Source organism: Ambystoma mexicanum, chromosome 2q (genome assembly GCF_040938575.1).
Source record: "Ambystoma mexicanum isolate Mex_15411 chromosome 2q, UKY_AmexF1_1, whole genome shotgun sequence".
Lineage (NCBI taxonomy): Eukaryota > Metazoa > Chordata > Amphibia > Caudata > Ambystomatidae > Ambystoma > Ambystoma mexicanum.
In genome coordinates this window covers 628,101,939-628,129,859 of record NC_090924.1, presented here as the reverse complement: position 1 = coordinate 628,129,859, position 27,921 = coordinate 628,101,939, and the positions used below count along the sequence as shown (strand labels likewise).

The following is a 27,921-nucleotide window of genomic DNA, read 5'->3' as shown; positions in this document are numbered from 1 at the left end:
TCGGGAGGAAATGAGAGGTAATTTTGCCCACCACACTTGTCTCAATGGAACTTTCCTCCCTACTTTGCGGAGATGCTGCATCATTTGCTACTTCAATTGCATTTCCCTTTTTCTTGGGAACTTTAAGTTCACTTGCATTCTTATTTCCACAAAGGTTATACATTGTTCTTTTTGTTTTGTTTGGGTGCCATTACCGCACCTTCACCTCTTGCGGTTGAAGACAGGCACTTAGTCCACTAATCTCAGACTTCCACACAATTCATGACATGCACTGAACCGAGAATTAATGTGAATGTCAGAAGCAGCAACAATGATTTCGAGCAGGTTATTATGGCTCAGTTTTCCACATACCTTAGTTGCTATGTATGCAGGACTCCCAGCTTCACAGGCCCCAAAGCAGGCGAGCAGCCAACCGCCACTCTGCGGATGCACCCCACTGAATGTGCTCGCCTGCTGTTTAATCACCAGGTGTCACAAATTAGCAGCGGTGGAACAAGGAAAAACGTCATGTTAGAAATCCAAAATTCCTTTCCCCACCAGCGAACAGCACTCTGCTGATGCAATCCACTAAATGCGCGCAATTTGCAATTGTTCATTCAAGATTAGATTGAATATAAAAATGTTGTGTGTTGTTAATGCCATTCCACAGGATTTAGGGACGCTCTCCTTCAATCTGCAGCTGTCGACCTGAAAACGCCACCCTTTAAACTAAGCTTACTTTGAAAAAAATGTCGTCAGAAGAAAAGAGCTGAACGCAGTGCAAACCATACAATACAATGTGAGAGATGCATAGTCTTTAGGTTGCCGCAAAATGGACGCCTTCACGGAACCAAGTAACAAACACTTCAAATGTATTCGTCGGATCAGCTGGAAGCAGCTTTCCTCAGGCAGAGGTTTAATAACACAAGCTATAATCATAGAAAGACAACTTTGGGACGAGTGTGAACAAGGAATAATCTTGTGAAAGAATATAACAGTCCTATCATATTCTGCGATATTTATTCTAGCAATTGGTAAGTAAAGACATTATTTTGTACATAATATTAAGGCATTTAAACAAAGCAGGCGATAAAAACAACTTTGCCACAAAATTACATTTCAAGAAACATCCGTTGTTTGGCCCCTCTTTTACCTAAAACAATATGCAACTACTGAAGTAAGCATGGCTTATGCAAATGAAAACGAATTGTTGCATTTTATAGCACTTATTACTTGGGCTGAAATTGAGACAATTTTAACCCATTAAACTGTAACTTGGGCAGCAGTCTAAAGATACTGGCCGGGTGCTTATGGGCAAGACCCAAGTTACTCCTCTAAAATATGTATCCTTTTAACAAATGAGCCCCTTTCCAGGTCCTAAGCAAATTAGACACCAAGCTGAATATTTCTGTAATTTTTAGTTATTAAATCTCATGGTGCAGTGGAAAGCTTGTGGCCAAAAAAGCAACAGTTACTGCATAGAAGAGCACTTAACCGCACGCAACACAAGTGATTGCACAGGAAAACGCCTTTCAGTGTACACAATGCGTGCTACTGTTATATAACTGAAATGTCTGCAGCATGATTTTCCACAATAAATATTTATTGCCTCTGAACAAGCATAATATAAACATACAATTATAATTATTCTGCATTTATAAAATATATGCAAGTATAAAAATGACTGTTACACATTTGACTAAATGGAACCATACCATCTGTGGTTTTTCTCATCTCTTTCTGAATACATGTGTCACCGACACCATCACTTGATCAGCTTTATCTGCAGTTTCTCTTCAACATCAAGTAAATCAACCACAAGGTCAATTGTCAACCAACCAAGATGGTGTGTCTGGCAAATAAGGCCTGGCAAAGTGTACAGACATCTAAAAGGAAATGTGTAATTTTCTACACAGATTCCACCACCCCAATCAGAGAAGTGGTCTGACCATTGCAAAATAGTGATGCTAAAACATGCAACTACAGATATGTCCTGTCCTCAAATCGGAAACGAAGAGTTTGGATAAGGACTAAGGAAGTGTGTCAAGGCACTTGTCCAATATAAAACGCCTCTGCACAAACGTAAAACCCCTCAATGGCAATGGTAAAAATCCTAAACAACAATTATTTCATGAGAATATGGCAAAAAGCTAGAGCCCCATTTGATCAGTAAGGTAAAATATAGTTCAGGCTTACATCTCAGAAATGTTGCCACCTGTGATATGTCACTCATGCATGTGCCTGCCAGTGATCTAAAAAAAAAGTACATTTCTAGTGTGTGCTTTTACTGTTTGAAAGTAAGAATAACACAAATTGTGAATGCGTGAAGGTAGGCGTGTGTGTGTGTCTGTGTGTGAAAAGAAAAAGACCAATACCAGTGGTTCACAAGAAGCCCACACTTCGGCTTGATTTCAACCTGTCTTGGCATGTAAATAACTGAGCAATTTCTTAAGAGTGACAATCCTGGTAGAACTCCATGAATGCCTGAATGTCTTAATATGGATTGGCATCAAGTGGGTTACTAGCTTAGGATTTCTGTGCCACTGCATTCAACATTGGATGCATTCAAAGACATTCATAAAAGTCTTACATAATGAAAACATTGTAAAAAAAAAACGAATCCTGTATACGGGTTTTACCATTATGTTAGTGAGCTGAATAAAACATTTCTTTCACAGCCAATATTTTAAATGCTTAACTACGTTCCTTTAACTGTTAATATGTCATCGCTGCTGACCAAGCTTCAATTAATCGCATGGCAAGGTTTATAGGAATGCAAATTGCACTCAATCCAGCCATTTCTAGTGTGAAAGAACGGTCATCGATTCCAAAGGTAGAACAACCGCCCGCCACGAAATAATGGACACAAGTAGAACGTTACTTTCTCCAGAAATTATGGGCGATAAGGACACAATTTAAAATTCCATTATTCTTTACACCAGACACAGGCTTGAGACACAGGCTTGTGGATTCGGGATTTCGGTTGAAACGCTGCTCGATAATCACAGCAGTCTCTTGCTTGGGTCTTGATTGTTGGGCTGCACCTATAAGCGTTTGAAGGTACCAAGAAGAGCCTTGCAGTTCGGGCAATAGTGATCAGCATCCTGAAGGGCATCAACACAAAATGGAATGAGACAGCAGCCTGCTGCACACCTAGACACAAGAAAAACAGAAAAAAGGTTGTTCAAAACCAACACATAGGAGCAGGCGCAACTTGCAAAACAAATCTCAGTGTACTAGGGCAGCATACATAGTGTACATCTGGGTACACTACTTTAAATACATGGAAACATAGCTAAAACACAATTTAAACGACATTATGTATTTCTTTGTTCTAAATCCTGAATAAAATCAATTGCCACAAATATCTGTAAAAATTGATTTGGAATATAAAACAAAACTTTCGGAACACATGAAATTGTGTTTCTGCTGTTTAAACGGCACTCTAAAAAGGAATGAAATATTGAATATAGAAGCAGAACATATTACTGCACAGGGAATTTCCTGAAGTTTAGATGGGCATAGGGACTTTTTATATGAAGAAATACAAAACAAATGTTTGAATCAGTTTTAATACAACATTTCAGATAATCTATGGGGCCTATTTGTAAAAACAACCTACGAATTAAACATTTTTAAAAAATGTGTTTTGCCATCAATCAGTTCAAGTGTGATTTTCTTTTTTATGTAAAACAGAATTTCACGAACACTTTTAGCTTTTAGGTAGAACTTGCAGACGGTGCAATTGGTGAACATGGCTGTTCATAAAACAAACTGGCAAACAATGTTAATAGGTAATTATAGCAGCTTTTTTATGGTGCAAAAGCATCAAACGTCTTGATCATTGGTATACCTGGATCGGCAGGCATGTTGTCAGTGAGATGCATTACATTTTATATATTGAAAAAAACAAGACCATGGGCTTCTCTAAACAGTTACGAATTTCGACTTTGTCATCCACTCTTTATAAAGTTTGATCATTTTGATAATAATTTTAGCAATCAAGCCACTCTCCGCCCAGATCAGGGCTGAGAATGGCTAACTGTAGCTTTCGTGCTTGAGTGGTCATTGGACATATGGCTCACAATTTAAATAAGACTTCAATAAACACACGAACTCAGAAATAAGCCGCTGCAAGTAAACCTTTTGTTTCAATATGAAGAGATGTGTTCACTATATATTTTCTCAAGACACGCCTAAAAGTCTCGGAAGGGTGCCAATAAGTATTCTGTATAAGTGGAGTATTGATACAGAATCTGATTTGATAAGACTGAAGACCATTATTAGATGAGGTGGCTGTGGTTAAAAACCATGCTCTTTGAAAATTATATTTAATAGAGTATTGGGCAGCCACAGCCGGTGTGCAGTCAAAATATCGAATGAATAATGTCGAAAGTCATAATATAGAAAACAATCATGTCGAAAAAAAGTCGAATTTTTTATTTTTGTATTTATATATATTTCTTTGGGGTCCGGGAATAAAAAAAAATGGGTAAAACAAAAAAAAAAAATCCAAAAACGGGGGTGGGCGTGATCCCCCCATTTCGAATAAAAACGTAATAAAAAAAATTCGACTTTTTTGTTTTCCACATTTCTTTTTCTATATTATGACTTTTGACATTATGGTTTTCGATTTTATGATTATAAACCGCCACAGCCATCACAATATGGAAGACACATGATGGAAAGAATGGGATCTGTAGGTTCAAATATCTGAGATGAAAAAGCCCCATTAAATCAGTCACTGGAGGGGCTATATAGGACTTAAACAGTCAAAGAAGAATGTTTTAAGCTGATCAGACTTTCCCAGGCCTGTTTGTTTAAATCCAATTGGTGTAGGGCAGCTTAGCAAATAGGGATGTTCAGATTAAACAGTGTCTAGAAGTGGCTCAGAAATATTCTGAGGAGTTGCTGAGTGCCAAGCAGTTGTGTAATGACAAACTAGAATACATTTTGTGGCTGCAAGAAACACTAAGAACGTCAGGTTTTCGTATTTTAACAGCACTTTGCCATTGATAAAACGCAAGGTGAAATTAAGACCCACCATGAGGACCTGCAGAACCAATTGACACCATTTTTGAGTCTCCAGGACACTTCTAATCAATGTATGGAGGCCCAAAATAAACTTCGGGGAAAACATAATGACCAGTCTGTATATAAAAAGGGCCTGTTAGACAACATCATGACACTGAAACAACACATTGTGGAATTAAACCAAGAAAATAAACTAATTGTCAAAGAAGATGAATCCCAAAATTAATTTGATCAAATGAATCCTAATATTAGCATCCTAAAACAACAGAGATCAATGTGCGCAAGAAAGTCATGCTCTAATTCATGAACAACAGCAACTGATCCAAAAGTGTACAGGAGCAGCCAAATGCCTATGCAGGAAGTCCCGTCCCCTTCCTGCCTATATGCTGGAAGTCTGAAATTGGGCCATGCATGTCACCAGTGGTTATGACTATTGCACGGGAAACTTTGAGAAAAGGTAACCACTAAGAAAACATTATCTGATGTATCCCCATATAGATGACAATCTCTTGGAAGAGATCCCCGAAGGAATATGAAAACAAGAGAAAGAGAAGCTGGTGACGTCACAAAAAATTAGTGTGACGCACTGAGAAGAGTGGCTGAAGAGAATGTATGGACCTTATGGAAACTGATGACGAAGTAAAGGATCGAGTAAACTTTCATATGAGAAGTGAAGATTGCACGTGTGACAAGTCTGCAGAAAATGCAAGCCGTTTAATAACTGTACAGATGCAGCAACGCAAGTATACTAAGAAATCCTAGAAGCTAGTTAGACTTAGTGAATAGACTGCAGGTGGTGCCGCCATTATATAGTGTCTGGACATCAGTGTCACAATTTTAGTACGTTCAACCCCACAGAGAAAGAAGGATCGAGAGTTGTGTGTGTCGCAGCAAAGAATTAGCTGGAGATTGCAGACTTGAAGGTGAAGCTGTTTGGCCTGTTATAAAGGCTGAAGCAGCCAAGAACTGTTTATCTATCCATAAAGAACAGTGAACGTGAGAAGCTGAATTATCTCTCGTTTAAGGTGCAAAGAAGGAACACCATGCGTGCCAAGTTTATTAATTCAAGACAATTAAATGCTAGAAAATGGGCCGAATTGCGGTCTCCCGTCACGTGAGGATGGAAATAGGAGTTGGGCATGCAGACGAGAACTGTGATAAGAGTGTGCTTGTACTCCCTTTTATTCCCAAGAGAAGAGTATCTACTGCAAGGCCAAGTTCCCCTTTTGTTTGTACTGCTATCAGCATTGCTGAGGTGTTGGCTGGCATTACAGCCGCCAGAATTATTTTTAACCAAGGTGGCTCTATAACCACTGCCCAGCCCTCGGAGACTCCGGATACAGGTAAATCAGAAAACACACATGCTAGTCGCATAGTAATGACGACCATGGTTCCTGGAGTTGATGCACCTGGTGGCACAGCATATTTCGTAATGTGACCTTGTTCAATCCTGGTGATATTATAAAGGATGATTTTTGCATCAACCTGGCTATTACACCAAAATCAGTGTTTAGTCAGGGAGCCGAAGCAGGTGCAGAGCAAGAGGCACCTCCTCTGGAGGATTTATTAATTACTCCAGGGAACATCACTCCTCATAGGGATGGGTAGGTCCTCATTTTAGCAGAAGCAGAATTACGCCAGTTCCCAGCCTTAGGTTCATGATGTTAAAGACGAGATTGCTTGTGAAGCATGCAGTGGAGGTTGCAACTTATATAGACGAAAGTAGTATTGATGTATGTGCAATCACAGAGACTTGGGCCCATAGGGCAGCAGCCCCTTCCTTGATTTTAGCAATCCCTGATAGATATTGTATGCTAAGACAAGATATGAGGGATCGAAGGGGTGCGGTATGAGGCGGGGGGTCACACTTATTTTTAGATTATCCCTCACCATTTGGGAAACTAATTGCCATATTCTGGATGGGATTGAATCTTAACTATCAACATCCTCTTGATTTATAGGCCACCATCCTTGGCAGAGGATTTTGTTGAGGCACTTTCTAGCTTCCTCTCCCTCTTAGGGAAGGCAAACACTAGTTTCCTTCTAATGGGATTTTTTAATTTTTTGTTTGGGCATGAGGAGGATAACATTGCTCTAGATCTCCAGTTGGCCCTGTCTGATTTGGGCTTTCATCAAAAAATACACTCACCTACCCATTGTATGGGGCATACCCTGGACTGGGTGGCTACTCGCAAAGTTACGTCTAAGGATTTTCTGGTGTCACCTTGCCGATGGTCTGACCATTTCTTTGTGGAATTTATTGTGCAAGCTGAATTTCCCATGAAAGGGAAAGATGGAAAGTCGATTGGGGTGTTGTCCAGAAATCTTAAGAACATCACATTAGAACAGATAGAACCCCTTCTAAGCTCACTGGCTAACCTCTCAGATATTAAGTCTTCCGATGAACTGTCAAGGTGTCTCTCCTAACCGGATCACATTCTTATTCTCTAGCCCCTTTAAAAAAAAAGATAAGGCATAAGGAAGGGAGAAAAAACAATGTATGGTTTTCCCCGGAACTAAAAATACTTAAATCATCAACGCTCAAAACTTTTTATAAATGGAAACTTAATTCCACCCCTTCAGCATTGGCAGCTTATAAAGGAGCAGCCAACGATTATAAGCTTGTGATAATTGTAGCTAAAAAAAACCCACCAGAATTCAGAATGCCCACTCAGACAACAAGGAGCTCATTAAGATTCTTAAAGAACAAGAAATTACGTATTCCCCAGATGCAGGGCTGTTGGTTAATGATGCTGCCTGGTGTGCAGAGATTCAGGATGTCATGCAGGGCAAGTTACATGGTATAAGGACTGATATTGCCTTGAAAAAAGAGATGATATCCAGTGTAGCTGTAGAAAATTCGAGTAGGACTCATGTTTGAAGGCCTTCTATTCAGCAATTTAGCTTTTCTGCTATAACAACCCCGGAACTAGCTATTATAGTGGAACAACTGAAGGCTACAAAATGCAACAGTGACCCTTGCTCGCCCATCATTATAAAAACCTGCTCAGGACTGGTCACCAGGGGGCGCACGAATGAGCATCCCTTCTGTGTGAGCTCTGCAGCCCACCAAGAGTGGCTTGAGCCCCCACTGAGGGACCCCCCCACCACTGAAAGCTGGAGAATTCAACGTCTGAAAGTGCCCCCAGTACTCGAGAGAAAACCCGATGAAAATCGGATTGGATTTCGTTAAGAAACCTGTATTTCTCATCTGGACCGCAGACTGCGCCAAGTACACAGAATCTCTGTGTGCGCCAGCGGGCCGAGGCTGGGCCATCGCCGCCAGAGAAACATTAAGACCGCCTTGTCTTTGAGATAGTGTTCCCGCTCGAAGTCATCGCCCCTGCGGGACAACAGGGGGCAGCAGACCTTTCCGGGATCGAAGCTGGTCCAGTGGAACAAGGGACACCCTACGTACGGCTATGCGACGTATGAACCCGGGACGGTGAGCCTGTGTACAGCGCCTTGCCCCTGGCTCCTGAGGTGGGCGTGTCTCTCCATCGGCCCCCAGTGGTGTGTCCTCGCGGACCCGCCGCCAGAGAGCACGACTTCGAGGCCCCGGCCTCACAACGAATGGCCACCAGAGATGCGAGACCGCACAGAGACTGAGGCAGGTCGACGGACGCCCAGGTGGCCGCTGCTAACAGCAACGGCGACGTCCACCAGTGTGCAGATCCCACTCTGCCCAGGGAGGGGAATATCAATATCAAAGTGCCCCAAGACTCATTGCGGCGTGGAAATGCTCAGCACCCCGGAGCCCCCAACATCATATGGCACGGCTTGCGCAGCGGCCTCGCCCACCCAGCGCACACCGCTTCGCCATCGCACGCATCAGTGCACAGAGGAGAGCGAGGTGAGCATCAGAGAAGTTGCACCTCAGAGGAGTAAGGTACTGGGGTTCAGGGTCTGGTAGGGGGTGTCTGTACTTCTGCTCTCTATATGGTAGAGGAGGCACAGAAGACCCCAGCCAATATTCTCTATAAGGTAGCAATGGACGAGCAATCAAGGCCGAGCTTCTCAGGAGGTGATGCGGGCTGGTTCTTAAGTACAGTGTAGTCCCCGAACCCCCACAAAGGAATGTCCACACACTGTATTACTGAAAACACAGTCATTATATAATTAATATTCAAAGGTATGTACACGATCACAATAACGCACTTTGTACTCGGAAGTCAATAATGATAAATATATACAATTCTAAAGTAGTACCACTAATGTTATCCAATCTCATTAAAGTGCATCAACTGTACGGTTAAAATGTCACACAGATTAATAACGAGGAAACCAGCAATAGAGATAGGCAGGAACGTAAAATGGTTGAAACAATAGGCAGAATGCTGGCCCCGTTACCTAGAAACAGTTGTGTGTGGAGATCCCCCCCACCTGGGCAACCTGTAAAATAAGATATATCGCATAAGCCTAGTCCATATGTTCAATAGTCTCACTTCTTCCTATTAAGGTTTTACCCCCCCCCCCAATGTACCTGGTGGAGTAGAGTTCTCCGACGATGCGTCGACTGATCCTTCTTGAGTGCCTCCCTTTCAGGCGGGAGCCACGGATCGTCGAGAGGTGTCGGGGAACTTGGCGTTCGGTGTCGGGGAATCGACGGCCCTTCTTGAGTGCCCTCCCTTTAAGGCAGGAGTCACGGGTCGTCGATCGTCCGACGGTGAACAGGGTGAACTACGGCAGGGAAGTGGCAGTTTTGTTCCTAGCGGTGCTCGTCGACGACAGAGCGTTGGCGTCCTGCAAGGAAGAGGCGTGCGGGGCACATCGGTGACGATAGTTCTGGACCGCAAAGAGATGATGAAGAACTGTGGCCCAGCAAGGGCGTCGAGTCGTCGGCGTCTCTGTGGTCCTTAGGTGGCGGGAAACCCACCTGTAGATGCTCCCCGCGCGTCGACGGTCGGGCCTTCTCCAGCGAGAGACAAGCGGATGACGATGCAGGCGAGAGCGTCCGATGATCAATGGACGTGCTTAGGCAAACGGGAGCACGGCGGCTCCGGTCCGCGACGGCAGTCGTCGACAGTGGCGGACAACAGTCCGAGTGCTTCTCCTTGGAGTGCCACAGCAGTCCCCGCATCGGGTCGACAGCCTGTCGAAGGTCTGTCTACCAGGGAGTGTTGGCAAAGATCAGCTGTGCATGATGGTCCCTCATAGCTCGGAAAGAGGGCCCCTTACCAGGTCCTCTCTGGGTCAGTCCTTGGAGGCACAACAGCTTTCAGATTGTGAAGGAGAGCAACAGCAATTCTTCTCGTCCAGCAGGGCTTCAAGGTCAAGCGTCAGTTACTCCAGTTACTCGTCGTAGTGGACTTCAGCTTCTGAACACGATTCCTAGCAGTGAGAGGTCCCCAGATATACTGTTGATCTCCCATTCATTCCGCTGGGTCACACTCAAGCATCCAATCACGACTACGGGCATTCATGCAGGCAGGCAGCCAATCAGGCACACGAGGTATTCAGGCCATTCACTTCTCTCCAGACACTCACAACAGGTTATGTGTATTGGCACAAGTACCGAGCCATTCAACACTCCAAGCTGCATTCATACCAGTTTCGGGCAGGGTTGTCTCAGTCATTGTGTCAACGACCAGATACTAGACACCCACAACACAGAATGCATATACGTCACACACTCTATTCACCCCGGTCCCACCCACAGGAGGTACCCACAACATACATCACCGGGAAGGCTCCAGCTAGTCTGGCTGGGCCTTCACAACAACACCATATATGGCACTTCCATCCAACAGCCAGTCAGGGGGAAGGGACAGAGTCAGGGCTTCCCAGGACTTTGAGAAAACAAGGTAATGTGTAATAGAAAGCAAGAGGCCACAGGGGCCATCTTGTTTTCCATCAGGAATCAACTGATCCCAATGGCAGGGCCGGGGTATCCCAGGATGGAGGATACTCCGTGCACCTGTCGATTTCAGCATGGAGCTACCACCAGCCCATACCCTGCTCTGTGGGCCACCCACAGGTGCCAAAAACATACACTAGGGGCACAGGGTTGTACCCCCATCCATGGGTGCCATAAGGGTATCCCACGGGTCTGTTCACCAAACCAGGAGTCCCACATGAACTCCTGCGCGGAAAACGCGACAGAACACACGATAAAAAGCAGTAAAGGACAAGGATACGGAGGCCCTGTCCCTCCGATGCATTTCCAGCATCACACAGGGAGACATGGTTAACCACACATCTACCCCAATGGTACATCTTGCCCCACGGTAATTGAGGTGTGCACCTCCACCTATGAGACTATTTACTGCAACAAGTTCTTCCTGTTCACACCACACCAGTGACAGGGCATGAAGACAAGTGAGAACCATGTACGCACGGCGGATGAGGATGGCGCTATAACGCACATACTAGGGGGCTGAGTTTATGACGACCCCACATACTGATTTGCACTTAATTAGAGTGCTTTGAGACTGTTTTAATCCCTGGAATCATTCTGAAAGCAACTGAAGACACGGCGCACCACGTAGCAACAACCCCCTTGCTCTGAGGTACTGGTTGTTCAGAGCAAAGCGGAAAAGTGTTACAAGGTGGTGGTTGCTCACGACCCTAACCTTTCACGCCAGTAAACTTTTAATCTCCTCCCTTTTTTTCTCTCGTCTTTTCTACTGTTTTTCTCTCCTCTTCGGACTCCCTGCTTCTCATCTTGCCCCCCTCAAATCCCTCTACCACTCTGCCATTCGTATTCTGACTTCTCTCTCCTCACGACTCCATCTCCTCCTCGCTCTCACAGCTTGGCTGGCTTTCCTTTCATTCCCAACTCAAATTCCACTTCCTCTGTCTTGTCTTTAAATCTCTTCATGATCTTGCTCCCCCATCTCTCCTCTCTCATCTCATTCTACACTCCCTCCCGTTCCCTCCGATCTGCAGATCACTTCCTTCTCCTTGTGTTCCCCTGTCCCCATGTGCCTCCTCTTGTTTTCGTTCCTTTCAGCTCCTTTCCCCCCTCCACTGGAACTTCCTTCCTCTCTCTATCCGTTCCATCCCCACCTATTCCTCCTTCGGGTCTCCTTAAAATCTCTTTTTCTCCACTCCCCTCCCTGATACTCTGATATTCCTCAGCTGTCCCCTCTCCCCCCTCTTTTATCCTCCTCATCTTACCTCTCTCCCCCTGCCTCGTCTCTTAAATCCCCTCTCCTCCTCTCTCGCCTTCAGCTTATCTCACTTCCTGTTCCCCACTCCCTTCCCCTCTCCACCCCTTCTTCCTTCATTTATCTCCACTGGCAAATTGTTCTAGTTGCTGTATTACTGGTTTGACTCATATTTTGTAATTGCTTCTACTGTTATTGTATTCTTGTTGTCATAATGTAAAGCGCTTTGGCGTAAAGCACTATATAAACACAATAAACAAACATATATAGTGGCAAAGCGAGGGGGGGGGCGGCAACGGGAGATTCCTCCCAAACCATTGCACTCCCTTTGATATTGCTACATGCCGTACATGGTGTAAACCACCCACAGACATACCCAAAGGAGGTACAATCTGTCCCCGGGCGTATGATCGGATTCCAACAGTTGTAGAAGACCATAGAGAAAAGAAACTGAACATCAGACCAAGTGGAACGATCTCTGGCTGGCCAAGCAGATCCAAGAGCAGCCGTTCCAGGAATGGCTCCATCTTATCGATGGCTGTGGATTCAGGCACCCCGATAATACCAATGTTATTGCGATGTAACCGCCCATCAAGATCTTCGTTCTTGGCCAACTCTATTTGAAGGCTGCTTGCAGTTGGGTAACATCTGTTTGTAGCTTGGCTATTTGATCCTCAGCAGTCCCTATGCGCCCCTCCGCCTCGGACTCGGCCGCTGAGTTTTTCTAGCTGAATTGAAGAGGTGTCAACCTTGTGTGTCAGAGTATTTTCTGTCCCAGCAGGTCCATACTGTTCTTGAATGCTGCTAGGGTATTGTTCACCTGCTGCATGCCTGGCGCCGGGCCATCTGCCACACATGTCTCAGGGGTCAAAGCAGGAGCCCTCATAAATGCCTCAATCTTGGCCTGACGCTTTTTTGATCCCATCGAAGAGACAGGGTGCAGGGGGCGCAGCAGGACACACAGATCAGACAAAGAAAGGACAACTAAGCAAACAAGGCCTGCAACACAGGACGGAGCCAAGAGCAATTGGATATGCCACCACTCCAGAAAGCTGATCCTCCACCAAAAACAGGACTCCCAATGGCCTCCTCTCCGCTCTGGGGGCCCCTACACAGACAAGACCCTGAGCAGGCACCCACAGCTGCAGTGCGACAACTCTGCTCACCCACAGCAATGCAGGCTGATAGGATAATTGCAGTTCTGACAGAGCCCTATCGCACCCGGCCTGCTGGGACCCTTCAGGTCTTTGCACAAGTCAGTTTGTGCTTATATCAGGAGTCACTGGCTTCGGTGGAGCAGCGCACCGCAAACCCCCACTGTCACGGGTCTCACCTGCAGCCACAATGCCGTTATGTTGTCCCTACATCCGGGGTACCCCGTCAACAGCCTCAACAGTTAGCCACCTGCTGTGCGCTCCTGTGCGCTCCTCCTGCAGAGAACGTACTGTGGGTCAGGTCTTCTCCCCCGAAGTCTTGCGCCATGTCAGGATGCATTGGTAAGCAGTATAGGGGTCAGTGAGCCACAGAGAAAGCCTCCACTCCACTAGGTGTGACCCCCCCCCCTCAGCCCTGGTGATGCCCCCACCACCCCCGGGCCAGTGTCACTCCTCTCTCCCTATTTCAGAGACCAGCTGAGACGTCCTGAGCGGGCACCGATTTAGCTCTGGGCGGGATCGCGCTAAGTGCAGAAAAGCAGTTTGTCCGCTGCAAATCCTCGGCAGCACGGGCTAACCACCAGCAGGCCAACATGTGGTCCGGGCCCGGCACAGTCTTTGACAGGTATAGTCCCCTCACTCCCCACCCACGGAGCAGTCTTCTGTCTGGGCACCGGATCATGGCCAACAGGATTCCTGCACTCTCGCTTCTTAAGACCACAATTATACGGATGTTTGAAAAGGATATCCCCATATTGTTACGGGAGCCCTCTCAGGACACTGTCATCTTGCTGTGCGGCCAACACCGCCTCCTTAGGATTGAGGAAGGTGGATGGCCGAAACCACAGACAGTTATGATATGATATGGCATTTATAAAGCGCCTATGCACAAGTGTTTCAAGGCACGATGAGGCAAGAGAGGGGTAACGGGGAGACAGACAACGATCCTACTAGGCCAGGTGTCATTCAGATCACGCAAGTGCATGGGAAAGGGTCGAAGTGCGGGGCGGAGGGACGGGAAGGGACAGTGCAGTTCATGGGATAATAGAATAAATAACAATAATAAAGTACGGCCAGCAGGTGGCAAGTGCAAGGGTAAGTGCAGACAACAGGTGTCAAGTGCTGGTAGTGGGACTGCAGGAATACAGAAACAGTCCACAAGTGCGGGGGTTGCCAGGAAGGCAGTACAGGTGTGTGTGACTGGCGGTGAGGGACCTGGGCCCGAGACCAGAGGGTGGCCAGGTAACCAGTGCAGTTTCAGTCAGGAGGTTAGCAGGGGAGAGGGTGAGACAAAGCAGAAGCAAAGAGAAAGGTTTTGAGGTGCTTCCCGAACCGGATATGATTCTCCTTAAGACTCGGGGAGGCAGGGAGGCTGTTCCAGAGGGAGGCCCCAGCTGAAGAAAGATCTACCACCAACTCGTTGCTTGGAGAAGCGACTGACCCCGAGGGAGTTGGAGGTGGATGAGCGAACAGCCTGAGAAGGCAGATATTTAGGAAGAGAGAGTTGGAGGTATTGAGGCCCCAGAAGGCCTTGTGGACAATGCAGGGGTTTTGAACTTAATCCTTGCAGCCACTGGGAGCCAGTGCAGAGATTTCAGTCCTGGAGAGATACAATCCCTGGGGTGAGGCCAAGGACAAGTCACGCAGTCCTGTTCTGGATGAGTTGCAGAGTGCGGAGAGTGGAAGCAGGCAGATTTCGAAAGAGGCTGTTGCAATAGTCCAGCCTAGAGAGAACCAGAGCACTGGAGACAATGAGCTTCTGGGGGAAGGAGAGGAAAGGAAGAATACCTCTGAGGAGGTGCAGCTGGTAGTGTGACTTCTTAGAGACGTCAGAGATGTGAGCAAAGAAGGAGTGTGTGGAGTCGAAGATGGCCCCAAGGTTTTTAGCCTCACAGGTGGGAGCAGGAAGAGGGCCAAGAGAGGCCGGCCAGAGAGTGACAGGAAAGGAGGGAGCAGGTGTGCCGATGAGGAGAATCTCAGTCTTACTGGCATTAACACAGAGATCATTGACGGCACACCACTCCTGGATAGCAGACAGACAGTCAGAGATGAGAGAGGGAGAAGAGGTGGCTGAGGGTAGCCTGAAAATGAGCTGAGAGTCATTCGCATAGCACAGGAAGTTGGGGCAGATTGTGGCAATGCCGTAGGCAAGAAGTGCCAGGTATTAGTTGAACAGCCAGGGAGAGAGGTTAGACCCCTGGGGAACAGCACAGGTAGAGATAGAGGAGAGGAAGGACGCACGTTGAACCTGGGAGGGTCGATTAGAAAGGAAAGAAGTCAGCCATGCCAGGGCCTGACCAGTGAACCCCAGGTTATCATGGAGACGGTTGAGCAGGATGGCATGGTTGACTGTGTCAAAGGCAGAGGAGAGATCATGTAAGATGAGGACACAGGGTGTGTTGGAATCAAGGTAGGAGAGCAGGTCTTCACGGATGTTCAGGTGAGCAGTTTCCGTGCTTCTGGCAGCACTGAAGCCAGACTGATGATCATGGAGACAACCAACAGATTCAGTGTGAAGATTGGGATTTGGCCAGCTTTTCCAAGAGTTTGCCCAGGTAAGGAGTGATGGAGATTGGGCGATAGTTAGCCAGGCAGGACGGGTCAGCTGAGGGTTTTTTTAAGAAGAGGGTGCACAAGAGAGTGCTTCAAGGGAGAAAGGAAGACTCCAGTGGTGAAGGAGTGGTTGCAGAAGTCAGCCATGGCAGGAGCCAGGGAGTCAATGTGGTCCTTGATGGTTTTGGAGGAACAGGGGTGAACCTGTTTTGACAGAACTTTCATAGATGGGACTTGTCTAGAAACCTTGTCTGGGGAGAACAGGGGAAAGGCAGAGAAGGAGGGAGGAGAGGTGGCCGCAGAAGAGCCAGAGAAAGAGCAGGGACTAGAGGGGGAGAGGAAGAGAGCAAGGACAGAATGTTCTGAGTTTTAGAGATGAAGTGGTAAGCCAGAGCCGTGCAGAGGGCCCGGGAGGGGACAGGAGAGGTAGAGACTGCAGAAAAATTAGCCAGCTCTTTGCAGATTTTAAAAAGTTCAGCCGAGTTGTTAGATGCCGCAGAGACGCTGGCTTGGATATGGGCTCTCCTCCGGGGGCATACAGAGAGCCGGTATTGCCTTTGGAGCAGGCGCCAGGCCAGTTTGTCAGAGAATGTACATGAAGCGTTTAAGGGTGACGAGGTCTAAGTCGTACCAGGAGTTGCACTTGGCTTTGGGCTTCCGGCGGATCCTCATGACAGGGGCAAGAAAATAAAGAGTATCAGATATAGCAGAGTGGAGCATGGAAAGGGCTGTGTCAGGGTGAGAGTCCGCCAAATGGGGTGTGGGGGGGGAGTGAGAAAGTGGCAGTGAAAGCCTCATCGGACATGCGCTTCATGGGTCGGATGACCGAGAAGGTGGGTGGCGGTGATGGAGTTGGCTTGGCCTGAGGGGTAGAGAGGGTGAGATGGGAGGAAAGGAGAAAGTGATCACTCCAGGAGAGAGGAGTGGTGAGAGGGACAGAAAAGGGAAGGTCTGATCTCAGAACATCCAGAGTGTGCCCTGCAGAGTGAGTCGCGCCAGAGGGGAGAATAGAGAGTGAGAGTTGCAAAGGTCACGAAAGAGTTCAGAGGAAAGACAGGAGGCATCCAGTTTGAAGTTGAAGTCTCCAAGAAGGAGGAGTTGAGTGGTCGAGACCAGGAGTGAAGACGAGAGGTCCGCCCACTCAGAGAGGAAGGAGGAGATCTGACCAGGTGGCCGATAGATAGTAGCCACAGTAAGGGAATGGCTAGGAGAGAGAGAGAGAGAGAGAGAGAGAGAGAGAGAGAGAGAGAGAGAGAGAGAGAGAGCCTGCAGACGAGGCATTTGAAAGAGGAGTAGGCCTGCGAAGGAATGACAGAGGCACGAATCCACTCAGGGAAGCTTAGGGCTACACCCACTCTAGAACGGTTGGACCTGGGCGCAGAGAGAGGATCTTGTAGCCGTCAGAAAGCAGAGAGTGAAAGCTCTTGCCAGAGCTGGCCGTGAACCATGTCTCGGGGGAGACCGAGGACATTGAGGCCAAGTTCCTATAGAAGGCGGCAGATGTCGTAAGAGTGTTTGACAACTGACCGAGAGTTAAGAGTGGCAATATAGAGAAGGTTGCCATCTTTGAAAGACTTCCAGAGAGGGGTACAAATCCGAGGTACGCCCTGCAGAGATGTAGAAGAAGCCCAAGGGGGGGCAGAAAGGGAAGGAGGAGGGGGCAAGGTACCCAAGGAGGAGGCAGCAGGGGGAGGCGAGGAAGCCGTGGAGGGGGCAGAGGGGACAGCAGGAGAAGAAAGGAAGTTGATGAGGCGCGGGAAGCGTCTATTGAAGAGGAGAAGGTTGGCCTGAGGGCCTTAGACCAAGATGGCACCATTCAAATAGACATTAATGATGACCTTAGAGGAGTGGAAGGAGGGCCTCCCACCGGGTGCCACCATTAATGGGAGAGAAGGAGGAGAAGGGAGAGAGCACAGAGACCATATCTTGGGTCCATAGGTCTGGTGAGGGAATGACAAAGAGGATGTCGGTGAGAGTTTGCCTGGAGGAGTCAGTGGTATAGGTGTCAGCGATAGGGAGGCCTGGGTTGGAGACCAGGATGTCCTTTTTAAACTTCTTCCTACCAGATTTAGTGAGGAGAGCAAGGTAGTCGATAGAAAAGCGGTTAGAGAAAATAGGAGCGACAGAGAGCACCATAGAAGAGGTAGGGAGAGGAGGAAGGGAGAGGGAAGGGGAGAACACTAGGGAAGGGGGAGAGCACTAGGGAAGGACACAGGGCAGGGAGCAAGCAGACGAGACAGAGGCGAGAAAAATGAAAAACAAGACGACCGAGGATCAGATTTTAAACTCTTTCACAATGCAATTTTAAAAACACAGGAGAAAAACACACCCAAGTTTGAGGGTCCTGAATAGGGGGGGAAAAGGCCTAGGTTTCACAGGGCAATTGCCAGCAGAGTTGGAGAACGTCCGAGTACCAGATCTGCGTCGGCCACGCCGGCGCGATGAGGATCATCCTGCAGTGGCAACGTCAGAGTATGTTGATTACACGTAGCTGAAAAGGAATTGGAGGGAAGGCATACCGAAGAGCCCCTCCCAGAGGAACGAGAAGGCATTTCCTAGACTCCTTGGCTGAGGGCATCTGCTGGCAAATTGATGACACTGGAGTTGGCAGCCGTTGCAAAGAGGTCAATCTGAGGGAAGGCCCCACTCGCTGTTGCATCTCCCACTCATGGCAGGACCGCAGCTCCCTGCTGACAGTCCACAATGATGTTCTTTGCGCCTGCCAGGTCAAAGGGGACAAGGAACATGCTTTGAAGAATGCCCAGCGCCAGAGGGCCTGGGCTTCCAGGGAGGGAGCAGGTTTCCTGATGTAGAAAATGGTGGTGGTGTTGTCCGTGAAGATCCGCACCACCTGCCCCTGAAGCGGAGGCTGGAATGACCTGAGGGCCCAGAAGACTGCCTGTTGTTCCAGGACGTTTATGTGCAAGTCCTCCTCCTTCTGGAGCCAGAGGCCTCTTGCATGAGAATGTCCTGCGTCGGTTTCCCAACCCTCTAGAGAGGCATCGGTAGTGCCTGTAGCCTGGTACGGATCGATCTGGAAGGAAGCTCCTCGAGTGAGATGTGGCCGCACCACCCATCATTGAAGAGCATGATAGAATGCCTGATTGAGAGCGATTTTGTTTGTCCATGTGCCAGTGACTGGCTGCCACCTGGCATCTAGAAATTCCTGGAGGGGCCGCATTTGGAGCCTGCAAAAGGGAACCAGATGGATGCAGGAAGACATCATCCCCAGCGGGGACTTGATGGACTGGACTTTTGCAACGGACTCTGTCGACAGTCGCTGGATCTTCCCTAGGCCTATTCTGTCTGAGGGCGTCGCCAGACACGCTGTGTTGTGCCGGGCACCCAGCAACCGTGCGTTCTGCGATGGGACTACGCAGGACTTTGGATAGGTTGGGAATCCTAGCAAAGTCAGAGGGTCAGAGGTTCGATGATCTCCACTGTGTGTGCTGGTTTGCCAGTGCGTGGCCACAGGACTCGATGAGCCAATTGTCCAGGTAAGGTTAGACGTGAATCCCCTTTGTGCTGCTGCCAGGACCAAGCATTTGGTGAATACCTTCCGGACCGATTTGAATTGGTAATGCTGCCGTGGACGACAAAACGCGGAACATCCGGAGCTTGCAATGAATGGGGATGTGGAAGCATGCATCCTCCAAGTCGAGAGTTGCCAGAAAAACCCCTTGCTCCAGTTGGTTGAGAACATGCTGCAACGTGACCATCCTGAACTTTTGGGATTTTAGGAACTTGTTTAGTTGTCACAAGTCTAGGATTGGCCACCACCTTCCCGACTGTTTTTCTCACCAGAAACTATTTGGAGTACACTCCTGAGCAACTGAGGTGCTGTAGGACTAACTCTATTGCCCCTTTGCGCACCATGGCCTGAACTTTCTGCAGCAGCTGGGCAATGTTTCGTTCTTGTCGTGCGACAGGAGGAATGCAGGGGCACAGGTCTTGGAACTCTAAAAGCATGCCCCTGCTGAAGAACGTCCAGCACCCTTTTGTCCATGGTGATCTAAAGTTTGATAATCAGCCTCCTTCTGTGGTGCGAATGTGGCAGCGTGATGCCGGTGCCGGTTTAGCCTTGCTTGGGTATCTGCGTACTAGATGGGGGCGATGACAACCCTGGGTGCCACTGCCGTAGGCCTGGGAGTGACTCAAAAAGGGGGAAAAACCTACATATTTCAAGAAGCAAAGCACAAGGACACTCCACACTAGAAACGTGCGGTGAAATCTGAAGATGGCCACCAGGAGTGGAGTTTAGGGGGACGAGTGTGATTAGCTGGGGGCAGTATGTCCCAAAGGACAATGATAGGCTATAGAGACAACGAGCAGTTTCAGGTTAAAGCAAAACCGCTCTGTTTTACCGACTATTCCCAACCGGACGACGACGTAATATTCATGAGCATATGTATCCATGCAAGACCCCATGCTGGAGAAATGAAAATACATCTGGACAGAAGAAAAATATCAAGGAGGATTGCAAAGACCTAGAACGGCAGAAAAAGATTATTCAGAGAAATCATTTAGCCCACTTGGCAGGGATAGAAAGGCAAAGTCTTCATCCCGGGGAGGGCATTTCAAACATTTTATCACAAAAAGGAGACTGGGAGGATTCTTCTAGGTCATCTAGGAGAACAGACTATTTTTAACCCTCAGAGGAAGAAACCCACTATTATCCAACCTCTAAAGATTGATCCTCAGAAAATAACCCCAACGTCCGATAGAAAAGAACACAGGGAGGAGCCGATGGCGCATGCATCTAAAAGGCATTCCAGATTTGAGGATCATAGGGAGGACCCAGATGACAACAGGGAATGTGGTTCCAGCAGTAGCTCTGACTCAGATGGAGAGTGGGATCAGGAGAATTGGCTGAAGAATGGACTTCGACGGGTAAACACCAACAGTGGGGAGTTCATTACATGTTTTTATGCCCTTCCAAAATACATTGTCTCCCAATTAGTGAGGGATAACGATCTGTGAAGTTTTGAATGGGTGATTTCTCAAGCTACAGGATTAGGAGGTCCAGAGGTCTAAAGAAAATAAAAACAACCCTAAAACTTCTAAACCACCCACAGCACCTACCGCTGCAAAAGTAGCAGAGGTGAAAAATGCTCTTCCTTTGGATCTAGAGATGGGGTGGGGTCGAAAAATAAATGCTCATCTTACTACCAAACAGAATGACCAACAGAGGAGGCCCTCTGCCCAGTCCCAATCTAGCTGTGCTCAACAAGTGTCACAAAATACAGACCCCCCTTGACACCAGTACATATAAGTCCATGGCACATGGATTGTCATCGTGGCCTACAGATACACTCCCCCCGCAACAGACAGGGAACCAAAAATCAAGGGACAGTTCCCTGCAGGAAATCCTAATCAGAATTTCCTGTGGGAAAAAACCCAACATTTTCTCTAAATCAAAATGTCCAAAATACTTAACTTCTTATCCCAAATTTCCCAAACAACTTTCCTCCTCCTCCTAGATTCTAAGACAATAGAGCCCCGAAATGAAGGTTACACCAGTAATTTTCAACACTAGCCAAGTACATTGCTAGGAGAGATAGTTACCTTTCCAGGGAGCAACAGAGGCAGGACCAAAGACTGCCATACGGTTCAGAGGGAGAGGAAAAGGTCTTGCAACCTAAGGGAGAGGTCAAGCAATTGAAAGAACTTTAGACAGATGAGGAGGGCTCAACAGAACCCTCAGACTATCAGCATTAGGTGCCCCGAGCAAATTGGGTAATACCCCCACCTAGTGTTCCAAATGTGCTTTAAAACTAGCTTTAGTCTGCAGCTCCATCTTGTAGACTCCTCATAATTGCCTTCTGTGTCTGACTATTCGAGAATAAAACCACCAGTCCTCTTCGAGGTGTGCTAGTTCGCAAACTGCATTTCAAATCAACATATTTTGAATTCCGTTTTAAAAAAGCACAATCACAGACGTCCATCAGCAAGTCAATGAACTTGCCACTTGCGCCAAATAACCTGTGAGCGCATGCTTTAAGCTGGCTGGCTCAGACTCCGCCTTGATGGGGTCCAAGATGTGCTCTCAAGTTGGGATCGGCCAGGACTCCCCGACCTTATTTGCCAAAGGCAAGAAAAAGTCCATGAAAATAAATGGAGTGGCAATACTGCTTTTCTCCAGAAGGTGGAACTATCACCCATGTTTAGAAACATCAATTTCAGCTACTTGCAGTTAGATTTGTTTCGCAATATAAATATAATGGAAATAATACCTTGTTGATTTTTACAACATTTTATAGTGAAGACTTTATTAAAACGATTTTTTTTTTTTAACAAATGAATACCCTAAGAATAATGTCTTTCCTTCAAAGGAAGTCAGGGATTGCAACCTGCGATGAGCTATTTGCAACTCGTTACGCCCCTCGCCTCCAACCCCCTGCTCCCCACACACCCCATGCCATATCCTACTTGGGTCACTGACTCACTACTCCAGCATCGTTCACAGGCTGCGCCTCGTGGTTGTGTATGAATCACTTGGATGCTAAATTCAAAGGTCATTTCTCACAAAGAGGCAGCGTGTTTACACGAATCAGCGAAGACTTCTACAAAAGAGGTATTTTTCTCCAGGGTCCAGTTTCATAATTAAGTTCTTAAGGCTGAACCGGATATGACCATCTTCCGCCGCTATGTCGGGAAGGGGAATAATCTACTCCTGCGACGGACACTTGGGTTTGCAGCGTTTTTCAAGCTAGAAACACACGTTTAAAAAATACATACACTTTCCAGACGGATAAGCCTCAATACTATGCTACTATGTTCGTCCTAAAAGAATTTCGACTGTGGAGCAAGGGACACCAGATAAATGAAGAAATCGAGAAAAGTAAGAACTTAACGTGCATCACAGTACACACGCAGTCGTGGTGCCTAATGTGAAAGAAATGTTTGTGCAGAAAGGGAACTAGCCTAGCCACCTGCTAGTACTTGGGTCTTCCCTGTTAGCAACTTGTAAGAAATGCTGCCATCTAGTGGCTAAAGAGTTCTCAACGTTATTTTAAAAAGAAAATACATATACACATCCCACTGATCCACTTCGAAGAACCTTACCGAAGTGATGGCCTCGAAGAAATTGAAGGTAGCTAGCCCTCCGAAACAATGTTTATAAGATATTATATGATATATATATATATATATATATATATATTTATTATATGAGGGGTTCTAGTATAATGTGATTCAGCCATCCTATATTATATATATTATATATGAGGGGTTCTAGTATAATGTCATTCAGCCATCCTATATTATAAATATTATATGAGGGGTTGTAATATGATGTCATTCAGCCATCCTATATTATAAATATTATATGAGGGGTTGTAGTATGATGTCATTCAGCCATCCTACCCCCTGGTTATGTTTGGCCAAAATAACCTATACCAACACACAGACAACGGCGAGCAAGGTCAAATGTACATCACGAGAACTTTTCGTCAATGTAAATCTCTTCCTGTGTTAGCTAATTATACATTTGCAGAATCCATGGGGATTGCCAACTTCTAAATGTGCAGCCAACCCACAGGCATGTTCTACCACGCTTACATACCGAGTACATTTACGTGTAATGAAATAGGTGATACAAAGGGTTTGGAGGGCGATTCACACCATTCAAAACGGCTGACCGGGCACTCAAAAGCTGGCATTGACAGCCGTGTCATTCCTAGGTGAGAGCAATTGACAACAGACATAATGCACTACGTTTAAACAAACAAATCACATCCTATATCACCTACTCCAATAAAAAAAAGCACGTGGTCTGACAAACCACAGTGACTCCTTTTTAGTTTTGGCTATTAGGTGGCATACGCCAAAACTATTGCACTAGAGTACAGCTAGGGAGAAATGACGTACGCGGAGGGACATAAAGCTTGTAGGGGTTACTTACACACCCATTGAAATGGACTTTCCCACCCACTTCATGCCCGACCTCGCACAGAACACATCCACCTGGGATCTCTTTGAGCCCGCTTTAATCAAGACTTAACATGAAACTGGAGGTGCCTGCCAGTGTTTTTTTTTCTTCAAAGCAGTCTTCAGAGAGTTAATGATTTAACTGCAGCTGTAAACCTGCTATTGGTGTAATAAAAATGCCCAAACAAGGTGTGCCTTCAGCCACGCGATAAGCACTATGCGTGTCGTTCACTGATCACTTCTCTTAGGGGGGCGGTGGGTGTCTCTCCTAGGTGCTGTCCCCTCAACACTGGCGACGAGGATGAAGCTGGCTGTGCTGGGGGGACAGCACCTAGGGAGACACCCGCCGCCCCCCTAAGAGAAGTGATCCTCTCTCAGGTAAGTGCGCTGGATGGCAGTGAAGCGCTTCAGGTGCAGTGAGGGCAAGCATGGCCCAGTCAGAGGCTCTACAGAGGCAGAGGGGGCAAGAAAAGTCCAGACAGAGGCGCTGTTGTGGCAGTGAGGCAGAGAGAAGCTGTTGATACAGAGAGCAGCTATAGGTGTGGAGCTGCAGTGGCTGTTTTGTAGTGGTGCTGGAGATTACAGCAAAGAGGAGCTGCAGACGTGTACTCCAGTGAATAGTCGAAAATAAGCCCCTATGAAGTGACAAGTGGAGTCCAGTCAGTAGAGGCAAGTGAGCCCCTATGAAGTGGCAAGTGGAGTCCACTCAGTAGAGGCAAGTGAGCCCCTATGAAGTGGCAAGTGGAGTCCAGTCAGTAGTGGCAAGTGAGCCCCTATGGTGTGTGGCAAGTGAGCCTCTATGAGATGTGCTGCAGTGTGCAGTGAGGCGCTGCATGAGGCAGTCAAGAGGCGCACCAGAGCAATAGTAGTTGGAACAGGATATCAATGGGAGCTGCTTAAGAGTGGCGTGGTTGTTGGAGGATTGAAATGACTTGAATGGAGACGATGGGTAAGCCCAGCCCCACTCATCTCTTCAACAGTCGCTGTCTCAGTCTCGCAACTCCTGCATTCCAATAACAGGGCTTGCGGGACAGAGAACAGGACCAACATTACAAGCACATCTTTACATATCTCCCCCTTCAAGGAAAAACAGCAAAATAAATATTATTGAAAATGAAAGCAACTAATTCACAATAACAAAATACAATGAATTTCAAAGCAATACAACTAACGTATATAATCTCCCAACCAGGCGGGTTCTTTAGTAAGTCTTCTCCGAGTAACCACCGTGTCACTTGTACCAGCTTCCACATCCACATTTCTCTGCACATCATCCTCATTCACACCTCCACCTCCCGTTTGTTGGTTTTCCCCCTCCATCCCCTGCACCTCGGTGACCCTGGCTAACCTACCCTTGGACCATACCTCACCACCCTCAAGAATGACTACACCATTCCTTACAGCAGTAATTTTCTTGGGACCAAGAAATCTACTTTCAACACACTTGTTTATGGATCTGGGATTCTTAATATACACAGATTCCCTTATACTCCACTCTCGCACCTTCACACCTTCTCTTCTATCAAACTGTTCCTTATTCCTTTCCTGTCCTTGTCTGACCAGTCTCATAATCCACTTCCTGTCCACCACAACTGATTTTGCCTTGCCTAACCACCCTGGGCAAAGCTTTGTCCCAGGTTCTCTTCCTTTGAGAGAAACAAATGGAGAAACTCCCGTAATTGAGTGTGGCGTAGTCACATAACTCCAGGTCACATGGTTAAGTACCTCTCTCCATGGTTGCCCCATGCGCATTGCCATTTGGATTCCCCCTTTCAAATATTTATTTACTCTTTCTACTAACCCGTTTGCTCTAGGATGGTATAATGCCGTCCTGGTATGTACAATGCCGTAGCTAACCAAGAATTTCCTCATCACCTCCGACACTAATTGCACTCCATTATCAGATACCAGGAACTCCTTCCTTGAGAAAAATTCTCTCCAAAAATAAAATCAAATCTTTAGCAGTCACTTCTCTAACTGCTTCCAATTCCACGCACTTGGAGTGAAAATCCACCAATACAAACAAAACTTTGAACCCATCACCTAAACCTGCAATGGGGCCCATAATATCCACTGGCAACTTTACCCAGGGTTAATTTGGAACACTGTTGGGAACCATGGATGTCTCCCGTACCACTTTGCACTTGTCGCTTGACTGAAATGAATTGCAATTTTTTACACACCTTTCAGCCATCTTATCCATTCCTGGCCACCAATAATTGTCTCAAATTCCTTTTCATTGCCCCCTTCACCAGGATGCCCTTGATGCGCCAACTCCACCAAAACATTCCTAAGATTCTCTGGCGGCACACAAAATTGCCCCCTCCTCAACTTCCCTTCAATCAAACTTAGATCCTCCTTGACTTACCACCACACCTCAAACCTTTTATCCAGCACCTTCTTCTCTGGCCAATCTTGTACTGTCCACTGCTTGATCAACTTCAAATCTTTGTCTTTTTGTTCTTCCTGCAGCCATTTTTCCCGTCGCACTGCACTCTCCACCTCAGCCACTACACATTCTTCCATCTTTTCTGTTCTTAACGCTTCCTCCTTTTGCACAGGTAATCTAGATAGACAATCTGCTACCACATTCTGATACTCGGGGATCCCAATGCCCACCTACCACGCAAACAGCTATTTCATTGGGTTTATGATCTGACCTCACGACAAATCTCCTTCCCCCACAGAAAATATTTAAAATGATTAACTGCCCAAAAAATTGCCAAGGTTTCCCGCTCAATGACTGAGTAATTTCCTTCTGCCCCCCTCAGAGAACTTGAAGCAAAAGCTATTACTCTCTCCAAGTTATTCTTGTCATATTGTATCAATGTTGCACCTAAACCTACTACACTGGCATCTACCGCCAAAACACACCCATCAGCTGGGTCAATCTTGCCAATCGAGGGTGCTTTGATTATCCCCTCCTTAATTCTTTCAAATGCTTCTTCGCACTCCACAAAAACTTAACACCCTTTTTGAGTAAACTCCTCAGAGGCGTGGACATTACTGCAGAGTCTTTTACTAACTTATGATAGTACTCTGCCAAACCAAGGAACAACCTCACCTGATCTTTATCTGTTGGCGATGGTGCACTTTTGATAGCTTCTACCAAACTTTCCTTTGGCTTCACACCTTGACTGTCAATCACGTGTCCCAAATATTCCACGCTATCGACTCTAATTTTGCACTTGCTCCTACGCACCGTCAAGCCAGCTTCACTCAGACTGCCCAACACTTGTCCAAGAATCTCATCATGCTCTTTCTCTGCTCTTTCTCTGAATTAGCATAAACCAACATGTCATCTTGGAATATTACAATGTTGTGCACCCCACCATTATTGTTTTCATCACCCTTTGGAAAACGGCTGCCGCTGACGCCAGCCCGAACGGCATTCTGCAATATTTGAAAGTTCCCAACGTGGTTACACATGCAGTTAGATGTTGACATGCTTCGGTCAGTGGTACTTGGTGGTAGGCTTGAGATAAATCTATTACTGAGAAATGTTTTGCACCATTCAAAGTTGTAAATTTTTCTCCAATGATGGGAAGTGGATGTCTGTCAACTAAAATGTTCCTGTTCAAATCTCTCAGGTCCACACAGAGTTTTATCTTTCATTTGACTTGCAACAGATTCTCGATCTCATGTTTCACTTTATCACTCAAATTCTGTGATACTAGTCTGACTTTATGCACCCTGGGAGTGGCTCCACTCTTGAGAATTATCTTGTGCTCGAACCCCTTTAGCATCCCTAGTTCTTCTGTAAATACTTTTGGAAACTCCTGTTCTCATTTTTCCTTTACTTCAACAACTGTGATGGGGTATTCAGCACTTGCTTGTATTCTTTTGCCTAATTTCCACTGCTCGCCTCAGCATAAAAATGACGACCCCTCCTGAGTGACAGACATCCGCCTATCAGCTCCGGCCTTTATATTTTTGAGGTGCTTGAAACTTTCCCAAAACTTAAATGTTCACATTGCCGTAGGCATACGGTTCGATCATGTGCTCACTCAGCTGTTCCATTTTTCCTTGCACGCACCCTTCAAAAGTCTTTCTTGATATTAGTGTCCAAGGCGAACAGCTGTCAACCTTCATCGGGACTACTCTTCCTTCGCTCAGAAAGACATCTGTGGGTCCGTTTCCTTTAGAAGACATATCTGCTACTT

The 27,921-nt window shown here is 46.7% G+C and overlaps 1 protein-coding gene across 2 annotated transcripts in view; it reads right to left on the bottom strand.

The window, feature by feature from the left end:
* Positions 1-854: 854 nt before the first annotated feature.
* LITAF (lipopolysaccharide induced TNF factor) overlaps positions 855-27,921 on the bottom strand; it is a 393,403-nt gene continuing 366,336 nt past the window's right edge. For both annotated transcript variants that reach the window (XM_069647796.1, XM_069647795.1), the window contains exon 4: positions 855-3,132. In XM_069647796.1, the coding sequence (XP_069503897.1) occupies positions 3,024-3,132 (109 nt within the window). In that variant the 3' untranslated portion in view covers positions 855-3,023. The remainder of the gene's footprint in view (positions 3,133-27,921) is intronic.